Source organism: Cladophialophora yegresii (assembly GCF_000585515.1).
Source record: "Cladophialophora yegresii CBS 114405 chromosome Unknown aczIN-supercont1.2, whole genome shotgun sequence".
In the NCBI taxonomy this organism is placed as follows: domain Eukaryota; kingdom Fungi; phylum Ascomycota; class Eurotiomycetes; order Chaetothyriales; family Herpotrichiellaceae; genus Cladophialophora; species Cladophialophora yegresii.
In genome coordinates, this window is record NW_006913046.1 from 2,847,867 (window position 1) to 2,872,617 (window position 24,751).

General features: G+C 54.1%; 9 protein-coding genes across 9 annotated transcripts; 3 read left to right on the forward strand and 6 right to left on the reverse strand.

The window, feature by feature from the left end:
• Positions 1 to 940: 940 nt before the first annotated feature.
• Positions 941 to 2,737, reverse strand: A1O7_02957 (uncharacterized protein; the record flags this gene model as incomplete). The annotated part of the gene is made up of 3 exons (XM_007756983.1): positions 941 to 1,016; positions 1,073 to 2,151; positions 2,207 to 2,737. The coding sequence occupies 3 exons, from the start codon at positions 2,735 to 2,737 to the stop codon at positions 941 to 943; spliced, it is 1,686 nt and encodes a 561-aa protein (XP_007755173.1).
• A 1,136-nt stretch (positions 2,738 to 3,873) lies between these two features.
• On the reverse strand, positions 3,874 to 5,276 carry A1O7_02958 (salicylate hydroxylase; the record flags this gene model as incomplete). The annotated part of the gene is made up of 2 exons (XM_007756984.1): positions 3,874 to 4,575; positions 4,626 to 5,276. 2 exons carry the CDS (start codon positions 5,274 to 5,276, stop codon positions 3,874 to 3,876), a joined length of 1,353 nt encoding a protein of 450 aa, XP_007755174.1.
• Positions 5,277 to 6,031: 755 nt separating this feature from the next.
• Positions 6,032 to 7,702, forward strand: A1O7_02959 (uncharacterized protein; the record flags this gene model as incomplete). Its single annotated transcript, XM_007756985.1, has 1 exon — positions 6,032 to 7,702. The coding sequence occupies one exon, from the start codon at positions 6,032 to 6,034 to the stop codon at positions 7,700 to 7,702; it is 1,671 nt and encodes a 556-aa protein (XP_007755175.1).
• A 185-nt stretch (positions 7,703 to 7,887) lies between these two features.
• A1O7_02960 (uncharacterized protein) lies at positions 7,888 to 9,837 on the reverse strand (the record flags this gene model as incomplete). Its single annotated transcript, XM_007756986.1, has 1 exon — positions 7,888 to 9,837. One exon carries the CDS (start codon positions 9,835 to 9,837, stop codon positions 7,888 to 7,890), a length of 1,950 nt encoding a protein of 649 aa, XP_007755176.1.
• Positions 9,838 to 10,179: 342 nt separating this feature from the next.
• On the forward strand, positions 10,180 to 12,388 carry A1O7_02961 (uncharacterized protein; the record flags this gene model as incomplete). Its single annotated transcript, XM_007756987.1, has 3 exons — positions 10,180 to 11,469; positions 11,532 to 12,265; positions 12,316 to 12,388. 3 exons carry the CDS (start codon positions 10,180 to 10,182, stop codon positions 12,386 to 12,388), a joined length of 2,097 nt encoding a protein of 698 aa, XP_007755177.1.
• A 791-nt stretch (positions 12,389 to 13,179) lies between these two features.
• Positions 13,180 to 14,079, reverse strand: A1O7_02962 (uncharacterized protein; the record flags this gene model as incomplete). The annotated part of the gene is made up of 1 exon (XM_007756988.1): positions 13,180 to 14,079. One exon carries the CDS (start codon positions 14,077 to 14,079, stop codon positions 13,180 to 13,182), a length of 900 nt encoding a protein of 299 aa, XP_007755178.1.
• Positions 14,080 to 14,989: 910 nt separating this feature from the next.
• Positions 14,990 to 16,137, reverse strand: A1O7_02963 (uncharacterized protein; the record flags this gene model as incomplete). Its single annotated transcript, XM_007756989.1, has 3 exons — positions 14,990 to 15,448; positions 15,828 to 15,925; positions 15,975 to 16,137. The coding sequence occupies 3 exons, from the start codon at positions 16,135 to 16,137 to the stop codon at positions 14,990 to 14,992; spliced, it is 720 nt and encodes a 239-aa protein (XP_007755179.1).
• Positions 16,138 to 16,669: 532 nt separating this feature from the next.
• Positions 16,670 to 18,293, forward strand: A1O7_02964 (centromere/microtubule-binding protein cbf5; the record flags this gene model as incomplete). Its single annotated transcript, XM_007756990.1, has 3 exons — positions 16,670 to 16,772; positions 16,827 to 17,842; positions 17,898 to 18,293. The coding sequence occupies 3 exons, from the start codon at positions 16,670 to 16,672 to the stop codon at positions 18,291 to 18,293; spliced, it is 1,515 nt and encodes a 504-aa protein (XP_007755180.1).
• Positions 18,294 to 20,326: 2,033 nt separating this feature from the next.
• On the reverse strand, positions 20,327 to 21,990 carry A1O7_02965 (HAL protein kinase; the record flags this gene model as incomplete). The annotated part of the gene is made up of 2 exons (XM_007756991.1): positions 20,327 to 20,458; positions 20,512 to 21,990. The coding sequence occupies 2 exons, from the start codon at positions 21,988 to 21,990 to the stop codon at positions 20,327 to 20,329; spliced, it is 1,611 nt and encodes a 536-aa protein (XP_007755181.1).
• Between the last annotated feature and the right edge of the window lie 2,761 nt (positions 21,991 to 24,751).

The window sequence follows — 24,751 nt, forward strand, 5'->3', positions numbered from 1 at the left end:
CTGGGCATCGCCGAGTGGTGGTGCACTGAGCGGGAAGAGACGGACACGATGTGAGGCGATAATGACGGCGCTGGTTTATGCTGGTCAACGGGGAGATGTAATAGCAACAAGGTGGAAATGATTTGTTGGCAGGCAGCTAGATGTCAGATGGGGCGGGAACGGCGCTGTGCTGTGGTGACAGGGTTGATGGCGGCCGGTCACTAAATGAGATATCCAATCTGCGGAGCTGACAAGAAGCTGAATGGGGGGAATGCGACTCCAGGACTTGGAGCTGAAAGCGCTATAGATGCGCCGAGAATTGACGCACCAGCGATTAATTCCGTGTTGTAAGATAGTATTCGCGCCTCTAGAAAACAGGAGAAGGAGCTTGACTAGTCATCACTAATGTTGCTATTATAATCTACCAGGTAAGGCTGCAGTGTCGCTGGACAAGGATGGATGCGACGAGCAATGATGGGATGCACAGCGAGACAGCGCAAGTCGTTCGGATACTAACGACCCTCGTGGCTAATAGCCGTGGTTCATGGTGGCCTGAAAACGCTCATGGGCTCTCTCAGGCGTGCTGCCACTCGGCCGTACAGTAGGCCCGCTTGTTGGGCATTTGCATTTTGCTGGACGTTGATGCGTCATGGGCGTGGCGAAGTGGGACAGGCGTCCTTTCATATCTTGGCCGTAGCTCAATGGGGAATTTACTTGGAGCTTGCTTGTGCCTGCAACAGCTTCGACCAAGATGCGAAACTGAAACTAAGGCCACAGAAGGGTGTGTGTGGGTAAAGATCGAAATATAGAATTAGAAAGCTTCAAGTTGATGATCTTTTCGCCTTGACCTCCATTATTTCCTATATCAGACCCACTGAGTGGTGGTGGTGCATGGCCTCCTTCGGCCGCTCATGATCGAGGCCCCCTATACGGAAGTGCGATCACTGTTTGTCGACCCAGGCTAGAAGTCGTCATTCATATATTGCTGGAGCCATTCATTCCTGCCAATCCACGATCGAATCCGTTTCCCATAGATCCTAGTTGCAGGTCAGCCTTACAACGTGTTCTTAGGGTCGTTGGGGTTGGAACTTACCAGAGCGGGACTGTCAAGAAACAGACAAACAAGAACAGAGCTCCAAGGATGCAGAAGACCTCCAAGGGACCGTCACGGGCAAGCCAGTTGTTGACAAAGTATGTCAGGCCGAACGTCAGGAGATTTCGCGCATTGATGGCGACAAACGCCTCCTCGTTCAACTTCGGGTAAGAATCGATCACGTAACCAAAGACACAGGTCGAGGCGAACGCCAGACTCATGTTGGCCAATCCAAAGGTCAAGACCGGACCCGACCAATGTGTCTGGTAGTGGACTGTGGCCCCGAATCCAAAGAAACCAACGGTCCCCAGGATTGCGGTAACCACAATCAACACCAGGCGGAATTCCGGTTCGTAGATGCCCTTGTTCTTCTTCGTCAAGTAGACGCAGATGGCATCGTTCAGAGGCCCGGAGATGACCTCTCCCGCCAGGGTCAGGATAAAGGGTGACAAACTGATCAGGCCGACTTGCGACACGGAGAAGTTGTAAGGTGGCGCCACGAAGATCACTCCGTTGACGACGCTGAACACTACGATCCACGTGAGAGTGGTGCCGTACATGAGGAAGCCCCAGAAGACGGCGGGGTAGAAGAACAGGATGACCGGTCGAGTGAAGATTTTGATGATCGGTGCATAGCTGTATCGGCCGGTGAAGACCCGGAGCGACTGCAGGTAAGACATCTTCGGTTCGGCGGAGCCCCGGGTGGCGCTGTAGGAGAGGTGCTTCTCCTTCTCTCCGTGAGCCTGAGACAGGTCGTGTTCGTGGCCCAGCTTCATATGGACATGTTCCGTTCCGGGCTTCTCGGGGTCGGTACTGGTTGTATCTGTATCCGGAACGACGACAACAGCGTCTCGGCGGAACGTGGTTTCTGGCACCAGGAAGACCACCGCAAACAGCAGGATGCCAAAGAAAATGGCACAGACGCCGAACGTCCACTCGTATCCATCGTACTCGATGATATAGCCGGCAACGAGGGCTCCGCCGGAGATGCCGGTCAAGAGGAACAGATTCCAGACAGCGATTCGTGTCGCGCGTTCATGAACGAAATATAAATCTCCGATGGTGCATTGAACCAGGACCTAGGCACAGCTTGTCAGCATTCTGTGTTTCTCAGGTAGGTGATTGACAAAGTACCTCGTACGGAGCCATGCCGATGCCGGAGATGACTCTTGAAGCCAGGAAGCTGTTGTAATTGCCGGCTTTGGCTCCCCATATCGAGCAGGCGAACATGATGCAGCTGGCAAGGATGTAGATCGGCCGTTTGCCGTAGATCTTGGCCAAGGGATTCGTCAGAAAGAGACCGAGACCGATGGTGAGAATCAGCCATGCCGTAGCTTGCGACAAGATCTCAACGGTGATATTGAGTTGCGCCGAGATCTCGACGAAGCCAGGCGATAGCATCGGCCCGAACGCGCCGACGACGGCGGCAGACAGGCTGACAACGAGAAGAATCATTTCCTTCTTCCATTGCGGCCAGTTAAGAGGATCATTGGGTGAATCCGAGGGCTGAGGAATCAGGATGATGTTGGAAAACCTGCCCTTGCCGTGCTTCAGTACTTCTCGAGGTATGTCTGCGTATTCTGGTGGCAAGTCATCCTGGTCGCTCATGAAGGCCGTGCCAGGCACGTTCTCCAACTTCTTACAGTCGAGGATTCCGAAAGGCATTTTGGTAGAGCGGCTTTGATGTCAGAGAAGTGACAAGGCTGGAGGCGAAGACAGAGTGACTGGACGTTTCGCAGCTTAAATACCAAAAATACCAGCAGAGCTCGAAAAATCCCCTCCGCACTGGATCCCTACCTGATTGACTTACTCCTGGTGATAACGTAGGCGATGGCGCGTGTGCTAGAGCAGAAGGGCGCGAGCGTTCCACTGCGTTTCCGGACCACTAAACTCCATTTGGCTGAAAGAAGCGTGGTACTTAGGGCACTAGTAGCATGAAGCTTCGCTCCTCCATCTTGATCGCCGCAGATCGAGTCCAATCTGGACGCTACAGCGGTATATTGGGGGGTCAAAATGTGTTCTCAGGAGGCAAGGCATGAGGCCACCGGAATACTCCCACTGACAAGGGAGAAACAATTGGCGAGTGCCCATGTGGTCGGACGTGCAAGCCCTGCATCAAGCGGTCGCCACTACTGTGTACGCAGTGGCTCCGTCTCCAGGTTGGACGGACGATTGAAGAGGATCCATTGCCGCCGACTTACCCCACGGGCCGAAAGTGGGAAATGGGGGGTTCGGCTAAATTGGTGTTGATCGGTCTGTGTGTCAGGAGTGGGTGGAAGAGTTCGGACATCAAGACATCATCCACGCAGCACGAGTGCGAAGCTCCGGAAAGCTCACCTCCCACTGTGAAGGTGCACTTCCCGGAGACCGTCATGCACATAGTCCGGCAATTGAGCCTCTTGTTGCAGAAAGCGTATCTTGACGACGTGTGCATTTTGCTCGGCCGGCGGGGAATCATAATCTTTGTGGTCCGAGTAGCGTGCGTGATGGATCGTGAACCTGGTGCCCATGTACGAGGCAATCGTATTCGAAACGAGTCCGGCCGGTCTGACATCCCGCCTTCAACGCGCGATTAGTAACCTGGAGACATGCGGTATTTGTGGAAGGCGACCAGAGTGTTGAAAGTGGCCTCGACAAGAAACAGACAACGCGCACTAACGCGCCTATGCGTCTCCTGTCTGACAGACGGATTGCCTTGTTACTACTGCTGTTTTTCGGTCAGACGGATTTATTGATATCTTCTGTTCATCTGTCAGGGAGTCAGAGTTGCTTCATGCTCATTCACCACGTCTTCACTCAAGCTACGCAAGCTGATCAATCTCCTGCGCAATTCTGCTCTGCACGCCGTTCGCGGGAGCAGGAGTTGGCTCCGAAACCGCGTCTGCCTTGACCGTCGCGCCGCGGTCCAATTTCTTCAGCACGTCGTCTATCACTTCGTACGCGTGTGTTTCAGCATCAAAGTCGAGCAACCAGGATTCCCGCTTCAAGTGCAGTGACTTGACGTCCTTCCAGATTTTATCCCAATCAGCCTTGTGCCACTGCTCCCGTGTTGTCACACCCGTCATTTGAGCTCTGTGGACGCGTTCGTATCGAATAGCTTCATATGCTCGGATCGCTCGGGGCACGTCATCTTTGCCGCTCTTCTCGAGCGTGATAGCGAGCGTTACTCCATCTTCCATTGATTGGCTCGCTCCCTGTATCGATGTGGGCAGGAAGGGATGTGCCGCATCACCAATCAACGCAATACGAGCTTTGGGTGAGATGAAGGTCGGTAACGGATCTCGGAAGACGAGTTTGTAGTCGACAAGCCGGTCTGCGGGCGTGGCATCGACTATGTCGTGGACTACCGGATCCCATCCCTGCAGGTTCTTCTTGACTTCCTCCTTGTTCCCCGGAAACTGCCAGTCTTCGTCGATATCTGCGTCGTCCTTGTGTGTCAACACCCAGCTGAATTCTTTGCCATCCTTGATCGCCGCGGCGAGAAAGTGCTTGTCCTCACCAATCTGGTGTTCCGTTAGCCCACATTCTCCTCGGAAATGAAGGAGGTACCTACCCAGCCGGTGTGAGAGTCGCCGTTGTTGACCAGATGTTTCGTCCTTTCGTTCTTCGCAAGCTCGTCGGAAGAAAACCATGCTCGATACACTGCATATCCCGACGGCTTAGGTCGATCTTCGAAGCCCAAAACAATCTTTCTTCCGGCGGATTTAACGCCCTCGGCTGCAAATACGCAATCGGCCGTTAACCTTTCGCCATTCGCAAACACACCTGCTTCGGTGTCTGTCTCGAAATAATCGGAAATCTGCTGCCCTAGCCGGATGTCGATGCCTCGAGCTTTAGCATGCTCATACACGGCAAGATGGATCTCGCCGCGGTGGCCATTGATGCGGCGGCCCCATTGCTTCTCGACGTCCCAGATTTGTTTGGTGGCAAAGGTACCCTTCCAGTCATAGAAGCTGAGCCCGTCACTGTGATGGATGATAGGTTCGAGCTTCTCCACGACTCCCTCCCAACGCTCGAAGATGTGGCCAGAGTTCGAGGAGAAGCTGATAATGTCTCCCAGGGGCTTTAGTTGGGCGACCTTTTCCAGCAGTATAACATCATGTCCCTTCCGGTTACATTCTATGGCTGCGCACAAGCCAGCGAAACCGGCTCCGACAATTATGACCTTGATGCCCGAAGGCGGGAGTCTGAAAAACTCTGGCATCTTTGATTATGGTGACTAGACGTTGGATTCTTGGTTGCTGCTGGGGCTTTGGAGGTAGGGTTCGACCGAGAATTCTCGTGTGTCGTGGACAGTGCTGATACATAAAAATCCAACGGTTCCAAAGTCAATGCTGATCCAGTTCTATTCTTCCGGTTTGTTGTCGGACCAAAATATCGCCCGTTCCCCTGCCCTCCCACAACTGGTCCGCTGCCGCACTGTCCACTATCCCAATCGAGCCCTGACGCATGATGCGAAGAGGCATCTCAAGGTCTGGGGTTTCTCCGGCACTCCATCCACACTTACAACTGCCGAGGATCGGGAGCTTTAAGCAGGGTCAAGCCAGGCGATGGGCTTTCTCCGCATCTGCAAAGCGACCCCACGAGGAGCGCATCTCTCCTCCATCGAAGGTACCACATCTGAAGTGGCGGCGTCCATCATCCAATGGTCGCCGGGTCTTTACTCGGCGTCATCGACAGTGCAATTGGCCACGTGCCTAGAGATGGCTGAAATGCTTCTTCTTGCCTCCCTTGGTGAGGGGATTCGACGGATTCAGTCCGGGACGGTGCCGATGTGCAGCGCATTTCTTCGACGCACAACCTCCTCGAGTCTCCCAAGCTTCTGGACTCTGAAGTTCACTACTTTACTGTAAGTCGTCGGTCTTCTTTGTGGCTACTCGACTTCCCGACTTCCAGGCGACCGTGACGGAAACACATAGAGAGATCAGTATCACCTGCTCGTCAAGGTACTGAGCAAGAATGAGCTGGTCAACCGTATTCTGGGCCTGGGCAGCCGTGACGGCGCTCCTGCTCGTGGCGGCACTCGGTGTCCTGATCCACGATGTGATACTATGGAAGCGTATGCCTCCTGGGCCTCGGCCGCTTCCCTTCGTGGGCAACAAGTTCGACATCCCGAACAAATACCCATGGATCCAATTCCAGGAATGGTCCAAGAAATACGGCCCATTCTACACGCTCTGGCTGGGCCGTCGGCCAACAATCATCATCTCCGACCCTGTCATCGCATCCGAACTCCTCGAGAAGCGCTCCCACAAGAACAGCTCGCGCCCACGGTTCGTCGTCATGGGCGAGATCTACAGCCAAAACAGCGGCATCCTGGTGGCCAAGTACGGCAAGGACTGGTCTGTCCGGCGCAAGGTCCTCCACAGCGTCCTCACCCAGAGGGCCCTGCAAGAGTACAAGCCCGTGCAAGAGGCCGAGGCCGTGCGTCTCTGCCAGATGCTCGTGGACAACCCGCAGGACTTTGAGAGCCTGTTGGACCGCTTCACGGCATCGGTCGTCTTCACCATTGCCTACGGCCACCGCATCGACAGCATGCAGTCCCCGATCATCCGCCAGCGCATGAAGTTGATGCACATCATGGCGTCGCTGAACGTGCCGGGCCGGTATCTGGCCGAGTCATTCCCGATCCTCGCCAGCGTCCCCGAGGCACTCGCTCCCTGGAAGCGCCAGGTCCGCGGCTGGGGCGACGAGAACGAACAGGCCGACAAGCAACTCATGAACTACGTGCGCGAAGACATGGAGAACGCCAAGAAGCCCGGCGCCCCTCCCCTGGCCCCCAGTCTGGCCAAGTCACTGCTCGAACAACGCGACACCGACCCGGCGACGTTCGCCCTGCTCGGCGAGCGCGACTTCAACGGCCTCCCCGCCAGCATCTTCGGCGCCGGCGCCGACACCACGGCCAGCACGCTGTGCAGCGCCATCCTCGCCCTCGTGACGCACCAGGAGGTCCTGCCCGCCGCACACGCGGAGTTGGACGCCGTCATCGGCTCCAACCGCCTGCCGGTGTACTCGGACGAGCTCAACCTGCCGTACATCCGCGCGCTGTGCAAGGAGGCGCTGCGCTGGCGGCCCGTCGCCGTGCTGGGTGGCACGCCGCACGCGAGCACCGAGCCGGACACCTACAAGGGCTACTACATCCCCACGGGCACCAACATCCTGGGCAACAGCTGGGCCATCAACCTCAACCCGGAGTACTACCCGAACCCGGACCACTTCAACCCGCTGCGCTTCCTCGACAAGGATCCAAACAGCCTCGGCTACCTGCCCAAGGAATACCTGGCAGCCACGCCGCGCGAGAATGATGGCCTCGCCCATCCGTCGCGCCTTGGCCACTCGAGCTTCGGCTGGGGCCGGCGCATCTGCCCCGGCGCCGACCTTGCCAGCAACAACCTCTTCATCGCCATCGCGCACCTGCTGTGGTGTTTCGACATCAAGCCGGCCAAGGGCGTCGTGTACGACACGTACAATTACACCGAGGGGTTCAACATCCGGCCCCAGCCGTACCGGTGCGAGATTACGATCCGGAGCGACAAGCACAAGGAGGTGCTGCAGCGCGAGTTTGTGCAGGCCAGGGATCATCTGATGAGGAACTTCCCGCTGTTCAAGGAGCATGAGATTGTGGTTTGAGTGAAGAGGATGGGTGGCCGTGGACGGGCGCAAGAGGGATGTCGCTCCCCGTATGAGGTAGCGGAAAATGGTGGAGCATGCAGCCATCCCGAACACGATGTGCAGTTGTCATGTTGGTCGAGGCTGGGAAGCAGATTTGGCAGCATCCGGTGTAGTCTTTCATGGGTATCATTTTATCATCAGGTTTATCGTCCAGCTTGCATACGCTTCAACCTCTCCTCCGCCGCTCTTGCTCTCCTCTCGCGCTCCAGCTTCATCCTCATTTCGGGCGTCAGGCCTCTCGCCTCCTCTTCTCTCCTTTCGGCGCCCGTCTTCTCCACTGCTGCTGTGAGCGTCTTGCCCGCGCCAGCCTTCCGCTCGATCCGATTCACACTACGCTTCTCTTCTTCCTGCCTCAACCTCTCTAGATCAGCTTGTCTGCGCTGAGCTTCCGCTGCGTCGGAGATTGATTTCTCCTGTGCCGCTTTGGCATCGACTTCTTCTTGGGAAAGAGCCGAGGGGACGTGGGCGGCGGCCCAGTCAAAGGCGGTTTCGCCTAGCTGGTGGCGAGCGATGCGGAAGGCATCCCGTGTCTTGGTGTCTCCTGCGACGTCGTACGCCGTCTTGCCATCGTCGTTTCTGATAGTTGGATTGGCTCTGACCTTGGCGAGGAGCGCTAGGATCAGCGCAGGGGAATTCGTGGAGGCGGAGAGGTGGAGCGGTGTCGGAGCGTGGTGATGGTCTGATGCAGGGAAGAAGGTAAAGTCAGGGGACAGGTCGTTCTTGGTCAGGTAGAGGAGGACTCCGGGTGCCTTGGACCGCCGGATGAGGGCTTGCAGTTGCGAGGTGTGAAATTGTGCCGCCTCTTCTTCTTTGCTCAGTTTTGGGGCTTGAGGTTTCGCTTTCCGTTCCTTCGGCGCCTTCTCAGGGGCCAACTTCTCCGGCTCAGGCTCGGTCAACCTACCAATCTTAAGCCTGGTCAGTTCGTGGAAGGAACGAAGCAGTTCGGCTTGGGTTGCTCGACGGGTACTGAATGGGAAGCCGCGTATCCGCTTGTCTGTACTTCTCAAGACTTGGCCGTCATAGGGTCCAAACAACGTCCTTCTATTGGTAGTTCCTGTTGCACGTACGAAGAGCAATTCGGCATTGTCGATCATAACTCTCCAATCATGCAGCACAGCTCTGACATCGGCTTCTAGCGCCATCTCATTGTACCTCCGGATGGATGATCCTGCGGAATGTGCGTTGCCTTTAGCGTTGTTGTTTGCCGATTGCGAGCCGCCCTGTTTCCGTCTCGTGGTATATCGGTGAAACGTTTTGTGAGCTTTGACGACCGCATGGCGTTCTTCAATGCCGCCGGGCCCTTTCCGTAGTTCTGGCACCAATGAAACAACCATGGCTGCAAAATGGCCACCCCCTATCATACAGAGAAAGAAGTGGGGATCTTTCTGAGCGGCTTGCATTGCACCCTTTTGTGCTTGCCCGCTCAATTTTGCCGGCGCTGGCTTCAGCTGTTTCTTCTGGATGATGTCCACCAAAGACGCGGGCGCTTGTTCCTGCTCCTCCGACGAGAAAATAGCCCTGTAGACTCCTAAGCCGACGTCGTCCCCTACTTTTGGACTTGAAAGCCATATTAAAGGCGCATTTCCAAATCCACGCTTCCCAGAGCCTTCTGTCTGGCCATTGACATCAGGGCGAGATATTTTGGCCTGCTTTCTCAGCAGAGCCGTGAGTGTGCTGTCTCCATCTTTTAACCCCTCGTCATTCTCGTCCTCAGAGTCATCCGAGTCGGAGCCCGACAATGACTCGTCCAAGTCACCGACTAGGCGCACAAAGGTTGCTTCGTCGACGGGAGGCTGCTGTTTTATGCTCAGCTTGAGGTTGTATCGGTGGAAATCTGACTTGACGTGGTTTCGCTGGTCTTGAACAGTGTTGAATTTGACTTTGCACAGCGTACACGATGTCGAGTTCGCAACACCGTCTTCGTTGTTGTTAGTGTGCCGCACTGTAGGTTCATCTGTGGGAATATGGTCGGGTGGCTGCGCCTGTTCCTTTCCGGCGAGTGTAAGGGTGAATAATAACTCAGGAGGAAGGTCGTAGATGTATAGCGGCCGTCGTAGCAAAGGGTTTGTCTCTGCTTGACTCTTGTCAGCCATGATCGCCGGCTTTGATTTGGAAATGGTTAAAGGCTTGTGAACATTGCATTTTGCGGCTACTACTCCGTTCACGAGGCTCCGATGGGTCGAACACCAATGCGAGGCAAAGGTGGGGGGGCATACGTCATAGCCACGTGATAGCGCGACCGATCCACTAGCACCGTTGTGCCTGACCGCGCCTGGTAAAGTTTCCACTTCGCTGTTGCTGCTGCCTCGCATCTCACAGCTGCCCTTCAGATGCATGTTACACCTTCAAAGGCCATAAACACAGGTTTGTTCTCTCTGTTCTCATCATCGTGCCGTCTCTCAATCGTTCTGATCCTGCTAGACCTTCTGGTGAAAATGCCTCGCATCAAAGCGCCTCCTAAGTCTGCTGTCCCTTCTCTTGATGGCGTTACAATCTCATTTGCTTCTTACACACCCAATGCTCATCCCGAGCTCGGAAACAAGAGTGTTGCTGAATTGAAGATTGATATTTCGAATTGCGGCGGCTCTTACACAACAAAGCCGAGCGATTGCACTCACATGATTGCCTCCCAAGCTCAGTTTGACAAGAAAATTGATCGAATCAAGCAACTCGAGAAGAACCCCAATACCTCTATCGTCTCTTACGAATGGCTTGCCGACTCACTAGCGTCAAGCATTCCTGTCGCTGTCGATGATTACCTTCTTGTTGACCCCGAGGATTCGGCTTCGAATAGTGTTGATGCTCTCAAACCCAACCAAAGCCAACCTCCTCAGAGAGCCAGCGGCCCCAAGAAAGCATCAAAGCGTACCAGACAACAGGACGACGAGGAAGAAGACGACCTCCAGCCACCGAAGAAATCAAAGCAGTCTGGCCTGACAAAAAAGACCGCAGCCACTGCTGCTACCAATGCCAAGTCAGCCATCAAAGTCCCCGTTGATCAACAGGTCCCCTCAGCTTCAGACTACACAGTGTACATCGATGGTGACGGGGTGATCTATGACGCCACTCTCAACAAATCAGATGCCGGTGCAAACAACAACAAGTTCTACAGAGTGCAAGTATTGGAAACTAACAACAACTTCAAGACTTGGACCCGGTGGGGTAGAGTGGGTGACAGAGGTCAAAGCAAGTGGTTTGGGGAGGGCGACTGCCTTCACGCCATTGCACAGTTCAAGGCCAAGTTCAAGGAGAAGAGTGGTATTGCCTGGGAAGAGCGAGATGGACCCTCAAAGAAGGGTAAGTACGTCTACCTGGAGGTCAACTACGAAGACTCGGATACGGAGGACGAGAAGAAGATGCCAGTACCAGACCAAGATGACGGCGAGGAAGAAGAGCAAGTCTCCGCTCCAAGCAAACTTGAACCGCCGGTGCAACGATTGATGGAACTCATCTTCAACATGCAGTACTTCAACGCCACAATGGCCGAACTTGACTACGACGCCAATAAGATGCCGCTGGGAAAACTCAGTAAGAAGACGTTGCTCAAGGGTTACGAAGTTCTGAAGGAGCTGGCCTCTCTCGTCGCCGACCCCACTGTTGCGGCTACCATGGGGGAGAGCCAATCCCAGGCTGTTGCAGACCGGAGCAATCAATATTTCTCACTCGTTCCCCACGTCGTTGGTAGACGACAGGTGCCTGTCCTCCGCAATATGGATTCCATTAAGGTACCACCGCCGTCCCGACTCTTCTCACATACTAGCTCAAGTTCCCACTGACTGTTATGCAGAGAGAAATCCGTCTCCTCGAGGCCTTGACAGATATGCAACTGGCGAACGAGATCATGAAGTCCGCATCAGTCCAGAAACACAAGAACATCAATGTTCTTGATGCGCGATATGATGGACTAGGTATGAAAGAGATGACACCCTTAACCCCGACCGGCTCAGAGTATAACGAGATCACCAATTACTTGACCAAGTCTGTCGGCGGCACCCACAATATCCGGTATACAGTTCAGGACATTTTCCGTATCGAACGAAATGGCGAATTTGACCGTCTCGACAAATCATCCTATGCGAAACTGGGAGCGAAGAGTGATCGTCGTCTGCTCTGGCATGGTTCGCGTGCTTCGAACTTTGGTGGCATTCTCAGCCAAGGTCTACGCATTGCACCACCTGAGGCGCCAGTTTCCGGCTACATGTTTGGCAAAGGCGTTTATCTTGCTGACATGAGTTCAAAAAGTGCTGGTTACTGTGTGCCAGGCATCAGCGGTGGCACAGGGATCCTGCTTCTCTGTGAAACCGAACTGGGCTCGCCAATGCTCGAGCTGACTGGCGCCGACTACAACGCTGGTGCGCATTGCATAGACCAGGGCCGCATCTCTACCTGGGGTAAAGGATCGGTCGCTCCACAAGCCTGGAAAGACGCTGCTTGTATTCACCCGAGCCTCAAAGGGGTGAAGATGCCTGACGTCGTCAGCAAGCCTCCAGGGCCGGCCAATGTCGATGGTGCCTTTCTCATGTGATTCTACTCCTCTTTCGGATGGTTACATTTGCTGACAGACTTTACAGGTACAACGAATACATCGTGTACGACGTGGCGCAGATCAAACTTCGCTACCTTCTCCGGGTCAGCATGAGCTAGGGCAGGGATCATCTTTTCCTTGGAAAAGCTAGCGCGGACATCAGGGCAGGCCTGGCAGCAGATGCTGCTCGCACACATCTCATTTTATCGGTGGCAGGCTGAGGCAGACCGTGACCATGCAGCATAGCGCATAGCATTCCGAGGACAACCGCATCAAGAACCACCTTAACCACATCATCCACGTTACAGACGTTGAAGAGCATACTTACACCCCCTAAGAGCCGAGAGACAGAGCAGATATGGCATGTAGCTATTTCGGAATTCTCTTCCCACCTGTATGACGGGCTACATTGAGCCATAAGCATAGCCATGGAGTGTTTTACCGCCACATGCCATTGAGATGGGCTTCTTAAGAGGTGAAATGAAACTGAGTGAACATCAATCTCACTGTCTGCAGCTCGGCCATGGTCCACATCTCGACCATTGCTCAAGCCCGTCGAACTGCTTGTTTCGAGTGCTCTCATTTCATGTGCAGCACAAAACGTTATTTGGCCAGCTCCGGCGTTAGATAGCATTTTCATTGCACGTATGGCTTTTCCTTCCCATTTTGGTTTCTATCTACCCATATGATCCGTCCAGCGTCTTCTCTGGAACGGTTTGCCTGTCTTCCCTGCCTTGCCGTGACAGCCTATCCCATGTTTCCTTGTTCGACCTGTTGTCTTTCCAAAGGTACGGGCCCTGCAACCCTCTTTCCGGTTATTGTACAAGTTCTGTGCGGGTGGACTTTACCCTCCCTAGCAATCCAATGCTGGAACCCTCACGCCGCAAACTCGAGGTCACTGAAGACCCTTTCAGAAAGCCCGTTCACCCAACCCGGAAGGTAACTTCCGTCGTACCACATCCTTTCTGTCCCCCCTGGGCGCCCGTTTGTCGTTCTGCCTACCCCCAAGCACAGAGGTAACCACGCTGAGGGCGTCGTCGATGATGATGTTGATTGCGTTGTTCCGTCCATTACTGGTTCCTTGGCTGTTGGCCGCGGCGTCATTGTTGGAACCATCGTTCCTATTGGAGCCGCGACTGTTGCCGTTACCGTTGCCGTTACCTCTGCCGTTGCCTCTACCGTTGCCATTCCCCGTGCTGGAGGAAGTGCTGTTGGTTGCGGACACATCAGCTGTCGCGTTCCCAGCAGCAGCAGCGGATCCGTCCACGGCAGCAGTCGCGTTGCTTGCAGCCGCAGCCGAAGCATCGTTCAAGGCCGCGGCCATAGCTGCTGCTAATTCTGTTGAATTTCCTGCACACGAAGCCGCAATGGCCGCCATGGTGCTGTTGTCCACGGCGATGACGTCCGTGCCATTAGCCGTTGCAGCTGATTCGAGGGCGGCAGCCATGCATGCGGCGGCTGCGTCGAGCTGTGCCGTGGCGTCCACGGCTGATGCGTCAACAGCACTTGAATTGCCGGCAGAGGCGGCGGCTACACTGGTAGAATTGTCCGCTGACACTACTGCGCTGGCGCCGGCGTTGGCGTTATTTGCATTGGCATCGTCGCCGCCATTACCGTTGTCTGCATCGGCATTGCCGCCGTTGCCGTTGCCATTGCCGTCGTTGTTGCCCTTCTGACGATGTCGAGGAAGAATGGTGTCGCGACGCGAGGCAAGGTCATGGCTGGATGGCGTTACGGGGAGGACATAGCCCAGTATTCCTGGTAAAAGAAGAAGTGATAGGGTGAAGAAAAGCGAGAGGAACCGGCCCATTGTGTAGTGTGGAAATGAAAGGACAACCTGTTGTCTGAGCTAAAAGTAAAAGAAGGCGAGCCTAGGTCTGAAATGAAGGATGGTGGCAGCAGGACCTGCCCGCTGTAACGAAATTGAAAAAGAAAGGAGAGGGCACGGAACTTTGACGCAGCTGGGAGTGGAGGAAGGAAGGTGTAAGGGCAGGCTGCTCGATTGATATAGAGCGAGCAGCGCAAGAAAACTGGTACCCGTGTCAATGCTTGCCTTGCTTGATCCCATTCACTTTTCGTATGGGTATCCATGGAAAAGTGACTCAAGGGCCACTTTTCTCTTGCATGTTGCACATCGAGACTGTGGACGGGGTCGAGGCGAGCACGCTCTGCTTTTTCATGCTTGAGTGTTGATCACACATGTGCACCAGCCTTGTTGCCCACAAATCTGCTCAACACAGCATGAGAGCCGACGAATGTGCATGCGCAGTTGAGGTTCCAGCCAAGCGAAAGCGAGAGGTCTGTGTCAAGAACTGCGTGGTCGGTGTCTCCGATGCTTCGAGGCGGGTCCCACCTCCACCATGTCGACTGATGGGACATATGCTGCAGCAACGTCGGCTTGGCTGAGGCCAGTCGAAGCATTTCAGACAGGAAACGTGCCAGCAGATCTGCGGGAAACACTGCAACCGTGAGACAGAGAGTGCATGAGACTTGTGGGAGAGACGAGGCTGTGGATACGGGTGTGGATATCCGCCGGGCCTCGCCGTGTTTCAGACACACGCCGTTCTTGGCATGAACAATCCCGTGCAAGAATCGCCGTCTGAGCATGATGGAATTGTTTCTGTTGAAGACAGGCAGGTGTTTGATGTCGGGTATCACGATTATGGTCATCACATGGTGTTTGTACATATCACGGTAATTCGTGTCGTATAACGACGCTTTTAGTCACCTCCTAGGCGCCTACCCGCACCTCGACCACTCCAAGAACTCGAGAAGCCGCTTGTCCAGCTTCGACTTTGCTGTTGAGGGATATTCTGGGCCGGTCTAAAGCTTGTCCCGTATCCTCTGTGGGTGTAGGTGCTTGTATTGGCGCCAAAGTACCTCTTGATGGCAGCGGGAGTTTGGATATAATTCCGTCCACCTTGAAAAGTAGGGTACAGTCTTGTTAAGAAGTCGTAGAGGTGAGATGCAAAGACGCCTGTTGCTTGTTGCAAGGCTGCGTGCGGACCTCCCATAATTAGTGTGAGTGTAAGCATCGCCCAGGGGAGAAACTCGACAGGGATTTGAAGGATGACAAAGTGAGCTTTCTTGCCCCGGTTGTCTTGGGCGTAGGTATAGATGAATGCAAGCATGAGGGACTGGGTGAAGACGTTGGCTCCCAGGAAAAGACCACCAGACACCTGCCTCGATGTTAGCGTGCTACCAGAGCATACGCAGGCTGAAATCTAAACAATGGGTTGATACAGGTATTTGAATGTAGGAGGCCCGAACCGCTACCCGCAATTTGATGCATCGCGGATAGCTTTCTCACTGAGCCCCCACCATACCTGCACCGCATACAGTCCTTTGACAGATTTGCGAATGACGGATTCTGTATGTGCCACAGGGGTAATCTCCCTCGTTTCCAGGAACCGCTTCAGCTAGGGAAAGGCTGGGCGGGCAGATATGCGAGGTATGCTTGGGAAAGACAGAAACAGACATGGAGAACTGGGGTAAGCAGATGAATATGGAACGGGTACGGTATTGAAAATAGAGAAAAGAAAGAGCTCACGTGCTTACCAAAATAGAAGTGGCCACGAAAACCACATAAGTGAAGAAGTCGCCAGGTTGAGTGAACCGCGGCGAGTTGAGCTCCAACCCAGAGGCATATGTGAACACTGAAGCAATCAGCGCCGACTCACGATGGGAAAGAACTTGTTGACCTACTAAAGTACAGGTCGAAAACAAAAGAGAAGCCGCCACCCGTCAGGAGGAAGGCTGATAGGACTCGCCAGAGCTCCGGAGGGAACTTGAATACCCAGGGCGTATAATACACAACTCTCATGCCGCTGAGGAGGCCCGAATGGACCAAAGCCGACTCGGCAAACATGGCTGCCACGATTGTCCTGCAGGCGAAATTAGCAACACGAAGAAAAGCTGCAAATCCATCAGATCGCCCACCGAGTGACCGGAGGAGCACTCCAAAACCTGTCCATAATGTCAGTACCGCCGCCGCTCATCTTGGACCAGTCCCGCGGAAAGGAGGAATTCGAGACGAATGTCAGGGCATAAATGAACTTGTTGGTGTTTCGGACAAGGTGTCTCGAAGATGCTGGCTTGAAAGTTCAGTGAGTTGTGCCAAGACGAGGCTCCACCACAGCCTCGGAACGGAACAACAAGACACCGAAGTCTCCGCTCGATTTTTTGCGACTCCATCTGTTGCTTGTAGACTGCGAGCACAATATTTCAATTTGCATACGGGACTTCCACGTTCTGCTCACTCTGTCGCCCAGTCACCTATCCCCAGAGACGCCCAGAGTCTTTAATAGCTCTGTCCGGTTTCTTCGAGCTTTGTGGGCTTTGTGCGCGCGCACTTCGCGCTCCAGGACTCGGCTCTCGCACGGCCAAAAATTTCCGCCAATATGGCAAAAGTCGAGGATGCCGATTTCAGCATCAAGCCAGAGAATGTCACGCCAAATATTCCGACTTCCGAGTGGCCTCTACTGCTGAAGAATTATGACAAGTGTATGTTCCCATGGGTTTAGTGTATAGCGATTCGAGCTCACACAAATACTGCAGTACTCGTGCGAACCGGCCATTTCACGCCAATCCCAGTCGGTTGCACACCATTGAAGCGCGACCTCAAATCCTACATCTCGTCAGGTGTCATCAACCTCGACAAACCCTCAAACCCGTCTAGCCACGAAGTTGTCGCCTGGGTCAAGAGAATTCTGCGAGTAGAGAAGACCGGTCACAGCGGCACGCTCGACCCCAAGGTCACAGGATGTTTGATTGTGTGCATAGACCGTGCCACCCGGCTGGTCAAGTCGCAACAAGGTGCTGGAAAGGAATACGTTTGCGTCATCCGATTGCACGACAAGCTGCCTGGGGGCGAAGCACAGTTTGCGCGAGCATTAGAGACACTTACAGGAGCTCTCTTTCAACGTCCACCTCTTATTTCTGCCGTCAAGCGACAGCTTCGTATCCGTACCATTCACGAAAGCAAGCTCTACGAGTTCGACAACGATCGACATCTCGGCGTGTTCTGGGTCAGCTGCGAAGCCGGCACCTACATTCGGACACTCTGTGTGCACTTGGGGTTGTTGCTCGGAGTCGGCGCACACATGCAAGAACTGCGACGAGTAAGGAGTGGAGCGATGGCTGAGGCTGATGGAATGGTCACACTGCACGACGTGCTGGATGCTCAATGGATGCATGACAATAACCGAGACGAAGCGTACCTTCGAAAAGTTATCTCTCCACTCGAAAGCCTGTTGACCACATATAAGCGAATTGTGGTGAAGGACAGTGCGGTCAATGCCGTGTGCTACGGCGCCAAACTCATGATTCCCGGTCTTCTGCGCTTTGAAGCTGGCATCGAGGTACACGAAGAAGTCGTCCTCATGACCACAAAAGGAGAGGCCATCGCGCTTGGGATTGCGCAAATGTCCACGGTGGAGCTTTCGACCTGTGACCACGGAGTTGTCGCCAAAGTGAAGAGATGTATCATGGAGAGGGACCTGTACCCGCGAAGATGGGGTATGGGTCCAGTGGCCTTGGAAAAGAAGAAAATGAAGTCCGATGGAAAGCTTGATGTATGTTGCATTTCTCCACCTCCACGCTATCTGCACTGACGATTGTTCCTCACAGAAATATGGCCGACCCAACGAAAACACTCCGGCGAAATGGAACGCCGAGTACACAGACTACAACGCCGCCGCCCCAGAAGGCACCACCTCCGCTCCTGTGGCCGAAACAACCTCTAAATCCGATGTTCTATCCGCTCCCGCTGTTGCACCAACCGGCGAGGACGGCGACACCAGCATGGCGATGGATGATGTAGCAGCAGTAACTCCCGCCACGAATGGCGACTCTACGGTCAACGTCAAGAAGGAAGACAAAGAGAAGAAGCGGAAGAGTAAGCACGAGGGTGAGACTCCCGAAGAGCGCGCCGAGCGGAAAAAGAGGAAGAAGGAGAAAAAGGAGAAGAAGGACAAGAAGAAACGAGAGAGTGGTGTGAAAGAAGATAGTGATGACAGCGATTAGATGGACTGAACATCTTCCTAGCTAAGTCGAACACGCTTCGGATTGCGACATTCATTCCGCTTCCTTGTCTGGATCAAGCAACATCTGAGGCAAGGGACTCGGAGAGCAGGTGCCGGGCGAAGAGTCAGTCAACCGACTTCGACACGCCACCTCGACGCCGTCTGAACGGTCATATCTTCGTGGACCGCTTCGGGGCAAGTCCCAGGACTTTATGTCTCCAACCTAGCTTCAGGGATTGCAATGGAGTGTCAAGGCCTGAGGGAGGAACAAACAGTGGGACAATCGTAAGAGCTGCTTGGATCGTCGTTCCGTCCCCATAGTCTCGACCAAGGACTTCTAGTTGGCCAGGAACGAGCATGGGCAGGGCGAATGGAGTATGAGGTGCTGGGCTGCGAATGATGGATCGGCCGAGTGCTACGGCTTTACTGTTTCTGTCTCTGTCTCTATCATGGAAAAGCAAGATCAAGGTCAAGGTCAAGGTCAAGGTCAATGTCGGGGGCATGTGTGTCGTCTACTGTCTGCCTGAGCATGGGCAATGGTCATGTATGTACTCCGTACGCGTCCAGGCATTGATAACTTGAATGGCTTCGGCCATCTGTCAGTCTGTACAGTACACCAGCACAGCAATGAATAGTACTGGACCTCGACTCAGGATTCAGCATGATTAATTATCGACTCCGCATGTACGCAGTCCAGAGTACGAAGGAGATATTTTACATATCCTCAGGTAATGCCCAGCGAGTTCAGGGCTTGATCTCTCCACACGTATGTCCTTCCACGTCAAAAATGGTCACGCATGCGGATTCAATTAACATCTGGTCGCGCGGGCATGGCAGGATAGCGAGCGCGGGTGGTCGAGCACAGCATAGCACACCACAACCACACAACGCCGTCACGGTAGGATCGTGTTGAAAGATGAGATAATTTGCAGGAGACATGAATATGTATACCGCACGACCACTGTGCTTAGCTAGCTGACTCAGTTGCTCTCAGAGGCCGAAAGCATTCGAACCATGCTATGGGATGCTCAAACTGCCGGTATGGACGAAAGGGCCTCGGCAACGGGCTTGCTTGCTTGCACGCTTGCACGTGTAGTGGCATGTAGTCTCCTTTAATCTGACCAGGCCCGCATATGCAAGATACTTCGAGGCGCAGTCCTTGTCAGGCACAGGTCTGGCAGGGCAGGCCAGGAGCCGAATGTGGGCGACTGTTGGAGTATGTACTGTATCTAGGAGACGCTAAAGTAAGAGCACGGCGCCGAGTATTCAGCCATTGAAAAGGCTCATTTAAGCGGCGGCAAGGCGGAGCAGGTCTTTTCAAAGGTTGGATCTAGGTCGTCACCTCGGTCCCAGCTGGATCCCATGAGGTCCGCGCTGTCTCCACGCCACCTAGCAAGACAGCAATCGACTGCGTCGGGAACAGGCTCAGAATCTTTTCATTTTCATTCATCTCGCTCAAAAGATGGCGCTCTTCCTGAAGTAATCAAGTATCAAAAAGGGTTCGTATCAGAACAGCATCCCCTAGGTTCGTAGTACAGTGTATCGGTCGGAAGTTGCCTGGGCCTTGAAGCAACAATGCAGAGATCCAAGGTCGGCAAAAGTAGTTGACCGTGCCGGGCCTCGCGGTGGCAAACATGAAGTTGTATGCTAGGTAGACCACCGTCGAGTGTTGGTACATGCAAAGGCGCGTGCTGAAAGAATTCCGCGCGGCTATGAGGAAGAAGCGGAAGAGAACGTCGTAAGGTGCATTCGCCATATGGGTTCATAACGTGCTGGAAACGATGCCTGTGCTCGCCTCTTATCCAAATGCAGTCAGTGACAGACTGCTTTGCTGCCACATATCTTTTCGGTCTGGTTGGTATCTCGCATGCAATGCTGGAAAAGAACGGGGAAAGAAACAGACGCCGGTCTTTTTATTCTCTGTTGAGAAAACGCTTCAATCATCGCTTCGTCAAAGTCGTCCTCGTGTCTAGACCACGAGCGATTGAATTAGCCGAGTCGACGGCGTTTAGGCCATGACGGGCCAAAGAAGGGTCAGTAGCCTTCTTCACCCGCTTTGCAAACCTTGATCTCTCTTCCCCATTCCGATTTCAGGACTTGAGAAGCAGTGATCCGGCGGCCAGGATTTGGGTCGAGGATTGAATAGATAACGTTTCTGCAGCGAGCCTGCAAAGTGAACGTCAGCAGAAAGTCGATTCGTGATAGGGAAGGACACTTACCCTGTGCAAGGTCTCGATCGGGGCATAGCCCTCTTCGTCCTTTCGTCCCTCAAGATATCTTTGATAGAACTCATCCTCCTCCTTGCGGGCCACTCTCCACAGATGGCGACCGGTTCGCATAGCCATGTATATGACGCCACATGCCCAGACATCGACAGCACGGGGGTCGAATTCGCCACCAGCATATTCTTCCGGGGCTATGTAGGGTGCACTGCCGCAAAGCCCAGCGGTCAGATGGGCTTCCTTTTCCCATGCCATCCGGAAACACTCGCCATTGCCAAAATCTGTGATTTTCAAGGCACCATGTGTAGTCAAGAGGAGGTTCTCTGGCTTGAGATCTCGATGTGCGACACCCATCTCATGCATGTATTCGACACCACGCATTAACTGCTTGAAAAAGCAATCGGCCTCGGCGACGTTGAGAGTACCAGCTGCGAGGACCAGGGTGTACAGATCACCGCCAGCGCAGTACTCCATGACTTCGCAATAGTCTCCCTTGGCGTCTTGCAGAAGATCGAGCGTGTGAATAATATTCGGGTGCCGAAGCGACGAGGATATGCAAAATTCGCTTGTCAGGCGCTTTTGGTACTTCTTGGCTGTCTCTTGTGGGCGACGACGGAATTCCTTGACAGCGTAGAGCAGTTCTCCTCCGGCGCTGTTGGGATCAGGCTTGTGGGATATTCGGACGATGCCGAAAGCGCCACGGCCGACGATCTCCTGGCATTTGCCATACTTCTCGACCAAGTTCGCTGTGGCATTTGGACCACCCTTTCTGTCGGAAGCGAGGCTGTCTTTTTCCAACCTCAGCTGGTCTACCCAGGACGACATGAGCGTCAGCTGCTGATCACCGCCACCATCGTGATCTCTCTTCTTGCTACCGCCGAGCATGTCGCGGAGCATGTCGGATAGTTTCTCTTGCCGTTTGGCAGACTTGAGGTGATGTTCGTGGGTGCCATCCTCGTGCATCTCGAATCTCTTGTGAGCAGCGTAGGAGCCATCTGAGAGCGGGTCGCCTTTGCTCTTTTCTTTGGCTGCACCAAGAATTGTCATCTTCTTGCCGGTCTTTTCGTCACTCGAACCCTGCCTGCTGGGAGATTTTCTACCGTTGCTGATGCTGCCGTTCTCTGAACCGGACCGATCGTTGGGAGATGAATCTTTTAGCTCGGATGCGGCTTTGGCAGCTTCAACGTCTTTGGCGTCGGTCCGAGAAAACATTCGTGTCAGACGGTGCGTCATCTTAGGCTTCTGCTTGACAGGCGCAGCTGCGCCAGAACTCGAGTCCGCGGGGGAGAGATTGGATAGGCCCGTGATAGGCACGGCAGCTCCGTTGGCGGCCGAAACCTGGTGATGTGCCGTACCCTCCCCCGGCCTCGTTATCGAATGTGTCGACGCATCGTCTTGCGACGAGTGTACAGGCGATTCGACGAATGTAGGGGAGATTGGGGGAGCGAGATGGGTTGGCGATGGTGCCTGATTCATGTGAATAGCGGATGTCGGGAGGGCGTAGGTGACGAGTGGGGGAGACTGTTTCGGTCGGGCAGGACGCCCTATCTCTCGACGTTTAGTGGCGGTAGATAAGGTCTGATGTTTGTGGACGCAGTCTGTGTATCGCGAATCTAGTTATAATGCAAAGGGAATAATCTGACTGAGTTCGGGGGCTCTCTTGTTGTCGTTTCTCGATTGTGTGCAGCCGAAGTTGGATATTGGTAATAATGATACTTAGGGTGGCGAGGGATAGGGTACGTGGTGAAGTGTGTTTTTGCGAGAAATGCCTGGGAAACAAGAGGAGCGCAGCAGGCGCTGGACCTTGGCGGCAGGTGAGGCCTTAACTACGGTGCGTAAAGCCTTCTGATCGAGTTGGCCCAGGGCAAGCCAGGCAAATTTCGCGATATGTCACGGTAGTGAGGACTTTTTCCGCAGAGGGCCTTTGGCTGCCGCGAGCACCAAGAGCCCCTCGTGCGCAGCCTGGAAGGACGGAACCACCAGAACAAGCTTCTGGGCGGTTTTTCGCGGTGGCTGTGAGGGCAAGACCAGGGATGCGGGCAGCCCACGCAGTCGCTGACCAATGCCCGTCCCTCGATCTTGGCGAACTGCGCGTCACACGCAACACGTTCTCTTTACCTGTTTCGTCACCCTGGCGAACGCACCGTCAAAGGGTTTTCGAGATTGACTGCGAAGGTAAAGCGTGCAGCTGTCTCTCAGAGATCCCTTTCACTTGGCGTGCAGGTTCAGGTGGTTGCCGGATCCGATGAGATTTGCTGCGGGTAAGGAATGACGCTCTGCTTGAGCGACTTTCTCCAATCCCGACAGGGTGGTAGTAGGAGCCACAGACGGCAGACTGCCGCCGTGTGGATGGGTCGATGATGATGGTAAGAGCAGCCTAGATGGGAGTATACATAAGTACAGCGACTTAAGATTATTCCATCCCAGACATGTAACAGACAGAAATATCTTGGACTGGTGGTGGGAGTGAACTGCTGAGCCCAAATATTGTCATTCACAGTGCCATGGGGGCTGAAGTGAAGGTCGGCAGCGTGCAGCCAGTTTGCAGGAATGCTTGCATTGTTTTGCAGGTGAACTAGAACTTACCTATGGAGCACTGTATAGGCGTTCCTGCAGGTAATCTGGCTAGGGAGCCACGATTGTTGTTGGTTGTCGGTTGCAGTCTGCTCTCCAATTGCCTGGCTTACTGGATTTCTGACCTCGTGCCGCCCCTGTCGTGAGAAAGATGGGAGAGAGTCTAGTAATCAAAACAAACATGTAATTGAAATCTAAAGGGCTTTCTCACAGATGGAGCAAGAGTCCCGGCAGCAATGCAGACTCGACCCGTGCCCTTTTTTATGATGCTCGGCAACAGTGTCAATGTCAACTCATCGCAACCCTTTCTAAGGTTGTTTGAACCTGAGCAGCGTCTCCCTTGCCCGTCCAATTACACCTGCATGCTTGCGTCGCTATACCATCAAGCAACAGCTACACATGCGGGAAATGTCTCCTCCCGCTCTGCTGGAACATGTAGTGTAAATTCGAGATCCCGTCCATCCAGTTTCCTAGGAACTACCAACACGGGCCTGGATCATGTCCGGCACGATTTCAAATCAGGATGACTACAGCAACCACGACTTCCTCACGCGTCTGCCGAACTCCCACCACACTGGCTTCGGATTCCTGCAGCTAGCACCTGCACCCTTCCGTCAACCCTGCTGTCATCGAATTCTCTCTCACGAGCATGCCCGAAATCCTTTCTGATGGGGCATCGTTCAGTACCTCGGAGTGGTCTGTCAAATTCGTCTCACCGCTTGAGCCAAGGCGAACGGGAATATCCTTTCCTCTGCATGTGTTGTCCATGGCTCCAGTCCCAACGTCACCTCTGCACTGCGACATCTCACCGATGGAATTACTGTCCGTTCGACATTCTCTCAGACATGTGCTCCTTTCCACACCGTCCAGTTTGCAATTCAATTCTGCAGGAGAAGTTAGCGAGCAAATCCGCTGAAAGATCCGTAGCCTGACATGTGCTCGCAGTCTCAATGCCCATCAACGAAGACTGCAGCAAGCTTCGTCCTGCCATGGTGGGTCTCCTCACGATCCCGTACCGTTCGACACGCGACCGCCGACTTTGATTCCCTCGGTATAGCTTGCCTAGTTAGCCCCGGCTCAACGGCAGGAGTAAGATATTTTGTCCGCTAACTTCCCGCATGGTACGTTTGGGAAGGGAACATCCGCCTCCGCATTTACTGAGGAAGAAATCAGGGATAGATCAAAGTCCATGCCACTGCTATTGGCCGCTGCCACCATCTCCCTCGCGAATTCCCGGAGCCTGGCTTATCTGAGTCCCAGCTGAGATCTCCATCGAGGGACACGCTGGCGAACAAGGATGTGGCAGCCTTAGCTCAAAAATACATGCCGAGCACGTTTAAAGGCACTCAATCCAGAGCTGAAAACATGCCATTGATCGCTTGCATTTGCAAGCCATATGCGCCATTTCTTGTCTATGGTAGATATTCCCGGTCGCACGGTCCGTGCTTTCGGTATCGCAAGCATGCATGTCGCTCAAACCAGCCCCCTCGGAAAGTCCCAAAAACACCAGTCGTTCGAGCACGAGCTTAAAGTGCTTGCGCACGAGGCTTCACCATCGCCATGAAGCCCAGCACCCAGCCGTACAACAGTTCACGTCCTCCACAAGGCTCTTGACCCGTCAGTCCATGCGAAGTCCGATAGCCTTCAATGAAGGACCCATACT